We start from the raw sequence: 8685 nt of genomic DNA, 5'->3' as shown, positions 1-8685 counted from the left end.
CTAATATTTACATGCTAGCTGTTTTGGGCAAATGAGGTTTTCAGTACCTCATGAGGTAGGTCAGATCATTAGAGCACCAGTGATCTGTCCAGAGTGTATCCCACCTTCACCTAACTGTACCCAGGACGAGCTCTGGTAACTCGGTGGCCACAGTGGGTTAAGGAAATAGATGGACGTTCAGGACAAAAACACTGGCTTTTGATTGATATTCTACCCTTCATTGAGTCTGAAAACGTCACGTGCCTAAAGCTGAGTCCCTGATTGGTAGATGTGACGCGGCAACCTGCCAAAAATTAGATACTAAATTGCGCCGCGGGACTTCAGATTGCCTCTATTTGGATCTGTACCATTGACTTAACATTGTACTGCCCGCCTCCACCGCACAAACTGCATTCGGTGTGAACGTAGCATCAGACCCTCTGTCCTTGAAGACCATATAGGCCACGTTCAGTCGGAGCAGTTTACAGGCCTTTCCAACAGGAACACCACTCTGCTCCACTGGATGTCAGGGAATTAAAAAAGCAATCTTCTTTTGTGGATTGTAGAGGTTTCCTTTTTTTTCTCCCTTAAAGCTAAAATCTGTTGCCCTGGATTTCAGTCTGCCGAGCCTCAAATTTCCAAATCCAACTCTAAGATGATTAACTCTGATGGACTTAGCTTTGTAGTGCACGTATTCTCAGTCATTCAGTGTTTGTAAATGTTTGTTCATGTCCTTCATGGAGGCTTCCATCCCTGCAGGAGTGAAGCTGGACCCCAGCAAAGCCTGGTGCCCGGTGCTGGAGTGTCAGGCAGTGTGCAGCGTGCTGCCCAGCTCCGAGGGCCGACCCGCCGCCGTGCCCTGCCCCGCCTGTCGCGCGGTGTTCTGCTCCGGCTGCAGAGAGCTGTGGCGGGACGGCCATGCGTGCCCGGAGCTGCAGCCCATGATCGTGGCCTCGCCGTCAGATGAAAACAGGTCAGCCAGTCCTCGGTCAGCTGGCGGTCACACGGCTTTGAACCCGACACCGCGTTAAAAGCAGGATGTGATTTTAGAGCGATGCACACTGTAGAGGACTAAACCGGGCTGCAGAAACACCAGCAGGTTTTATGAATCACTTCAGCTGTATTTGCCTGAGGAAAATCTCTATCGATCTGCTTTCATGGTAAATGCTGGGCCGGTGTCGGGGTTATTTGAGTCCTGTCCCCCTCCCAGCTGTCACCAGTGCGGCTTCAGCCTGAGTCTGCGTGACTGCAGCTCTCTGCACATGAACTGACGTCATCCTGGATGCTCTGTTGTTTGGGAATTTCATTGTTTCTGTGCCAAAGCGGGGAGGAGGCGGTGAGGTCACGGAGCCGCTCGCCGCGCCGCACTTTTACAAACGCTGCTTTCAAGCAGCTCATGTAAATATTTGTCTTTAAACTTTCAAGGCTTCAGACTAGAGCTGCCACGATTAGTCGACTATTAAAATAGTCGTCGACTGATTTAATAGTCGACTAGCCGTTACTTTACATTATATGGAGTCATAGTGTAGCAAAGTTAAACAAAGTTGTGAGCGTTCAGCACCAAAAAAAGCACTTTTGTTATATTTGAGTCAGTGAGACCGAAACTTTATCTTTGGTGAAAAATAGTTTCCTTGTTTCAGATGCCGACCTCATTTATTTGTGTGAATGTTTAGTAATCATTCACACTTCAGTGATTCTCCTGCTCCTTTCTGGACGTTTATCAACACGTTAAAACTCAATCACACTTACAGAGATTTCAGCAATCTTGGTATCAAAATGTTCAGCTCCTTCAGGACATTACTGCTTGTATTGTTGGTATTCATAGGTTGTGTCTGAATCCCCCCCCCCCACTATATAGTGCGTTCGCCATTTTCTAGTGCCGTCTGAATCTACTAATTCCAACATCGAATGCACTCAGAATTACTCAGACGTCTTTGTGAAAAGCTAGTGTGCATCGATGCTCACTAGATTAGCGAATATAGACCACAACGCATTGTGGTTGAACAAAAAAAACGTGTTTAAATGTAATTTCTGAATGAACCACGCGCATTTTCACCATGAGAACACAGTGGAGTCATAAATAAACGTCGTAAAATGTTCATATTTATTCGATTTTCACATCGTGGAAGAGTTTAGCTTCTATTTTAGCAACAAGCTAACATTTATGGCTAATTTGTCATCTTTTGAGGTTTTTAATAGGCTTATTTAGAGTTTAGATTTCAACAACATGCTAACATTTTAGACTAATTTAGTTTACTGAGGAATTTTAGGCTATTTTGGAGTTTAGCTATTATTTAAGCAATGGGATAGCTTTTTTGGCTAATTTGACATCTACTGAAGAGTTTTGGGCTAATTTGAAGTTTAGCTCATTTTTAAGCAACACGTAAAATTGGCATATATTAGAGATTTTAAGCAATTTTACAACAAATGTTTCAGAAATTTAGGTCAACTTCAGTCTTTTAGCAAATTTAACATTTTGCAAACAGTCAACAGTTTTCACTAAATCCCTGCAGCAATTATAATCAATTGTGTCATCATTTTCAGTAAAAATCTTCAGCATCTTCACCAACAACTTTCAGCAAAATGCATTCACTAGCATTATCACAGGGAATGCAACCTTACTAGTTTAATCTTGGTTTAATACCAGAAAATAATGGAGGACAGAGGCTGCACGATTCATTAAAAGTTTAATAAATTATAATCCTAATTGTCCTTTTTTTTTAGCTTATGGTCAAGATGTGTGTTTTACATCCACTTTGCGCACGACGCGATTAGTCGACTAATCTGAAAAAATAATCGGTGATTAGTCGACGATTAAAATAATTGTTTATGGCAGCACTTCTTCAAACTAAAATCAAAAATGTCTTCCTCCTTTCCCCACCTCTCATTGTCGGTGTTTTCTGGCCGTCTCCCTCCCGCCCCACTTTAGGGAGTAGAGTTTGCTCAACATTTTGAACATTCTTCTCTCAGATGTTTCCTATCTAAAAATAACAAACCCAGTTTAAGTGCAGGCCTTAGTCCATCTGAATGAGTCATTGTGCTGAGACCGCCGAGACCTTCTCACTGCACACACATCCAACCCCCCTCTCCCGTGTGTTACTCCAACAGGGACTCCGACGCTTCCATCAAGCAGTGCCCCATGTGTGGCGTCTACATCGAGAGGAACCAAGGCTGTGCACAGATGCTGTGCAAGAGCTGCAAGCACACGTTCTGCTGGTACTGTCTGCAGAACCTGGATGTGAGTCCGCCTGAACTCCCACATGTGATCGGTGCTCTGAAACCAAAGCCGCTGACGCACACACGCTTACCTGCAGGGCGACATCTTCCTGAGACACTACGACAAAGGGCCGTGCAGAAACAAGCTGGGACACTCGAGGGCCTCCGTGATGTGGAACAGAACGCAGGTGAGCTCAGCCTGCAGAACCTGTGGGGAAAACTGCTTTTATGGGACCTCTTTCAGCTGGGTGTAGGAAAAAAATCAATGCTGTGAAACATTGTGATATTCAATACTGATACTGGTTAAAATGCAGCCAAGAGGACATTTAATTCATTAGTTATTAGCAAATATTTAGTTTTCCACTTTAACCTGTGACCGCTTGTTGTCAGCACATAACACTGAGCCTGTTTCAGCAGCTCTGCACCAAAACAACACGAGAAGCATCTCATTGTAGATGTTCACTCATTAGTCTGGTGGTTGTTGCTACAAAGCTCAATGAAACATATACAGCTCAGTATTAACGAAAGAATGCTTCTGAAACTCTGTACCGAGTTGGTACCGGGACCGCCGTTTAAGAAACTACTAGTGCTAGTGCTGGGCGATGTGGAAAAAAAAGTTATGTCACGATATCAATTATTTTATATCACAATAATGATATAAAGTCAACAATAAAGTCAATTTTCAGTTATTCAGTGAAAAAAATTGACAAAATGTCATGACTTACTTTTCTCTGACTTTATTTTTGAAGTAGTGCTGCCACAAACGACTATTTTAATAGTCGACTAATCACCGATTATTTTTTCTGATTAGTCGACCGATCAGGTCATGACCAAACTGGATGCAAAGCACACATCTTAACCATCATTAGCTTTAAACTAACTAAAATCTAGATATATAGCAAAACGCTGAAGTCGATAGCTGAAGACACTGAAGCTCACTGCCAGCTAAAATGTTTGTGAAATGCTAAATTAGCCTAAAAAAATGAAAAAAGTCCAAGTTAGCCAAAACAGCTAGCCTGTAGCTGAGATATTAGCTAAACTCCAAATTAGCCTAAAAAAACACGATAATGCTAAAAGTTTAAAGTTTCTTAGTAGGAGAACACATTAAGCACAAAAGTTCAGCAATCAAAATAAATAAGGTAGAACTGATACAAGAGAAATGGAGGTTTTTCTTTTGCCCACACAAGATGTTTTGTCACTAGGGATGTCAGGTTTTTTTGGGCCGATCCGTTCAGAGTCATTGCATTTTGTGTATCTGCCGATACCAAATCCCAATCCCATACTTTTGTAACACATTTAAAACATGAACAACCTGAAGAAACAGATCTGTGTTGTCCCTTATTTATATTTCATTAACCTTCTTTTATCATTAAAAACTTAAATAAAACACTTCTGTGAAGTAGCTTTATAGAAATGTTATTTTTTCATTGTTAAAGCACAGTTCAGTCAGGTACCTGAACCATTTGAAAGTACTAGCTCAGCACTTTACCCAGATATAACCCAAACCTAATTTGACCTGAAGTTGGCAGATTTAATCCAACAGTCATTTACTACATTTATAAAGTACATTCAGCACTGTTGGGAATAAATACCCCTTTATTTTGTTTTCCACATTTAAAGAACTGTGCTGGTGAAGGCACATTTAGTTTGGGAAAGTTGTATGAAAAATTATTTATTAATTTACCAAAAGAAAATTGGCTTTGGTAAAAGCAACTTGTATGTGTGACATATTGTAGTTACAGTGGTTAATTCTCTAATAAATAAATAACATTTATTTTAAAATTTTAATCATGTGAAAGGTGTATATGTTTTTATTTTAAGTCATAATCGATTAATAAATTGTGATATACTGTCTCTGGAACCGATTTGGAATAAATATCATATCATGATAGGGATTGTTTCTTCATTCCCAAAGGAAATGTTTGTGTTTTCCACAGAAATCTCCTCCTAGGTCTAAACAGAGCTAATCCCAGCCCTGATCTCTGCTTTCTCCCCAAGACGATTAGAGCCGAACAGACTTTGTTTCTGCTTCCCTCTGCTCTGGAGTCATTTTTCTGCGATTAGGATCAAATTGGCTGTAACTGGACGTGCGCAGCTGACTGTGTACAGAGTCAAAGTACAACAGCGCAGTTGTTGCTTGCAAAACAACTCATGACAGGCCGGGCCACACCCTCGACCAACAGGTCCTTTAAGCTTTACAGTGTTTGTGTCAGATTCCTTCTGCACATCTGAGCTGTTGCTAATTTTAGCTTCAAACTATAATTGAGCTGAAATGGTGTGGGTGTGTGTCTCCATTGTGTTGGTGAAGAGCTGCTGTCAGTCTGCAGGTCCTGAGGGCTCTCCAGTGCTGGAACCCTCCTGACCATCACAAACCCGTTTAACTCGGAGACATGTGATGTCATGCTGCCAAAACACTGATGACACAACCTGAACCCGCTCTGCTCACAGAGCATTTAGAGATGACCCAGCCCGTGGTTCAACAGCAAACACCACTGTTTGATTAGGAAAACATGAAGCATTCAGAACATTTCTCCTTCTCACTTTGTGAAGAGAACTTAAGGAGATTTTGGCCTCCATTCTGTCTGCTCTCTCGCTGATTTTCTGACCAGTTTTTGTACAGAGGAATAGTTGGAGTATTTCCAAATATGTTAGTCCAGGAGTGTCAAACTCAATCGCACAGGGGGCCAAAACCTAAAACACACCTTAGGTCACAGGCCCTCTAAAACTACATTTTTTAAACATAGCTATGAATAAAAAGGCAGAAATATTATTTTAGAATAAATCAACTTAAACCTTAAATAACTTTCAATATTTTGGTCTCCATAAAAATATATTTTGTTAAAATTATACAAGTTAGAAATGAGCGCAAGATAACATCGGGTCATTAATAACAATAAAATAAAATGATCTGGAGGGCCGGATCCGGCCCCTGGGCCTTGACTTTATCACATGTGGCATAAAATGTAACGTGGTTCGTCAAAAGAAGTTCTAACTAAAATGTTCAGATCATTAACATTCTAAACATTGTTCTGCTTCTCCTGGAGGACGTTTCAGTTTGGACACTAGGTGGCGATCATGCTGTAGCATCACGCCTTATTCCAGAAGAAGACAGTATGAGGGAAAAAACTGAGTTTTAGATGACAAATGGTTACTTCGATAAATATGTCCTTCAGAGTTGGGAAAATTCATGCCTGTTATTCATGATTATGTGAAAAAGTTACAGTTTTAGAGTTTTAAAAATAGGAATTCTGCTAGCTTTTTGGACTATTTTGGAATTTACTATGATTTTTTAGGCTATTAGAGGTTTAGCCAAAATTTCAGCAACAGGCTAGCTGTCTTTTTTTCTTTCATTTTTTTTTATACTAATTTGACATTTAACTAATATTTTCACTGATTTTTAACTATCAATTTCAGCATCTTCAGCAGCCAAATTCAGCTCACACCATTCACACTAGCATTATCACAGGTAATACTATATATCTAGTTCCTAATTATGTTGAAAAATTACAGTCTTAAATTTTTTAAATTTTAGTTTTGGAATGCTCAATAACTGTTTATCCTGTTCGACCCGCGACCTAAAGTTTGTTGGATTTGACCCTCTGTGTGATTGAGTTTGACACTCCTGGTGTATGATATTAACAATCTCATTATTTCACTAATAAATTATACAATATGTGAACTGTATCAAATTAATATAAATATATTCAAATCATATAGTAGATATTTAATTTTCTAAATAAATGTGTTTAAATGTGTAAATTCAAAACTGAATTGAATTGAAGAATCGAAAAAATCGGAATCGAATCAATTCAGGCTCTTGTGAATCGAATTGTTTCTGGAGATTATAATCGATATCCAGCCCCACTAGGAAGCACTAAAGTCCACTTATAGAACAAGTCAAGTTAAGAGGGTTTTGATCAAACCCAGTCTCTTTTATATGTCAGTGACCTGTGAAGTCCCTGTAAATGATAGAAACTGGTATTTTGAGTAGAAATTAAACATTGCAGTACAGATTCATCACGTCCAGATCCTTTGATATTTTATGTGTAACCAACACAAGACGTTCATCGGTGAGTGAATGCTGCCGTGTGCTCCCTCAGGTGGTGGGCATCCTGGTGGGGGTCAGCATCATCGTGTTGGTGACCTCCCCGCTCCTGCTGATGGCCTCCCCCTGCATCCTGTGCTGCGTGTGCAAGCCCTGCAGCCGGAGGAAGAAGAGGAAGAAGGACGGCGACTCCTCGTCATAGCTGCTCCCATCAGCCCGCCACCATCACTCCACTGAGCTCACGGAGGCGAGGAGGGCGCTGGATAAACAAGCCCAACAACTGTTCTCTTGTTTCTCAACACTGTGGCCTCTGAGCCGGTTCAGCCAGGACGGACCCAAAGCTCAGACAGAGCTGCTCACGTTCTCTGCAGACTTTAAGGAGCTTCTGAATGGGTAAATGTGGAGGAGATGGCAGGCCTTCAGTTTCCCTCACTCCACCTGTCCCCACATCCAGTTCAAAGAGCAGCACCACTCTCATGTGCCAGTCGTCATAATGCCAAACCAGAGGTGTTGGGTGCTTAAGTGCCTCGCTCCACAGTGCCAGGCGCTCGCTTCCATTTCTGTTGCCTTCCATTCTCTTTTATCTTATGCAAAAGTGAAGCATTATGAAAGTGGACAACCATCAGGATCTCACAGGGCTAAAAAAAACAATGCAAAATGTCCTTTTGTGTAAAGACAGCACTTTAAGATGATCTCAATCGTGATAGGGCTTCACTGGTGCACAGAGAACGTTTGTCGTCTCCACCAGCAGATGTCCCAGACCAAAGGCTCGCAAAGTTTTTTAAAACTTGTTAATGTGTATTTATGGATTTGAGTGTGTGTCATTTCTACGTTTCTGTTGGTTTCTACATCAGATCTTTTCTAAGCGCTCCATTGTAAAGGAAAATAAATGTGCTGAAGAAGCGACAGATGCTGCTGTGGTGACTGATCATTTCTCAACACTTCTAAACGGCACCAATGCGACGGGGGGGGGGCGTTTTTAGGAATATTCTGAAGAAACTAAAGTGAAGCATACCATGGAGCAGAATGCAGATATTAAAACAGGGCAGAGGAATCTGTAAAGATTCTTAAAATACTACCAAATGAACTCTGGGGAGTTGGTAGCGTGCACGTTCATCAGCATGTAGTCCAGGAGGAAACTTCTGTTTCTTCACCTCTGGGTTCTGCACAGATCACTGCTGGTTTCAGGTGAACACAATGCTCAATCCAAATGTTGCTATGATAGCCTCAATAAGCCCTTTGGGATGTAATTTCTGAGTGAGTCAAAAAAGTTTTTTTTTTTTTCTAAGGACACATCTGTTTGTTTTTTTAAAGGATTTAGTGACACCTTGTGTCTGGAGACGGAACTGCTGCAGCATGAGTGAAGATGGTGATCAGGTTAGCTTGAGGAGGCCATACCATGGTTTTCTTCAGCCTTTCAGAGTGAACTATATCCGTATATGTGA

General features: G+C 41.1%; 1 protein-coding gene across 1 annotated transcript in view; it reads left to right on the top strand.

Annotated features, from left to right (window-relative positions):
• Nucleotides 1–8150, top strand: part of rnf144b (ring finger protein 144B) — a 16073-nt gene extending 7923 nt beyond the window's left edge. The window contains exons 5-8 of the mRNA XM_024268146.2: nucleotides 739–952; nucleotides 3088–3217; nucleotides 3294–3383; nucleotides 7296–8150. Coding sequence (XP_024123914.1) covers nucleotides 739–952; nucleotides 3088–3217; nucleotides 3294–3383; nucleotides 7296–7442 — 581 coding nt within the window. The 3' untranslated portion in view covers nucleotides 7443–8150. The remainder of the gene's footprint in view (nucleotides 1–738; nucleotides 953–3087; nucleotides 3218–3293; nucleotides 3384–7295) is intronic.
• The last annotated feature ends 535 nt before the right edge of the window (nucleotides 8151–8685 follow it).

The sequence above is a fragment of the Oryzias melastigma genome, linkage group LG16 (assembly GCF_002922805.2).
Source record: "Oryzias melastigma strain HK-1 linkage group LG16, ASM292280v2, whole genome shotgun sequence".
Lineage (NCBI taxonomy): Eukaryota > Metazoa > Chordata > Actinopteri > Beloniformes > Adrianichthyidae > Oryzias > Oryzias melastigma.
This window is presented reverse-complemented; position numbering and strand designations above follow the sequence as displayed.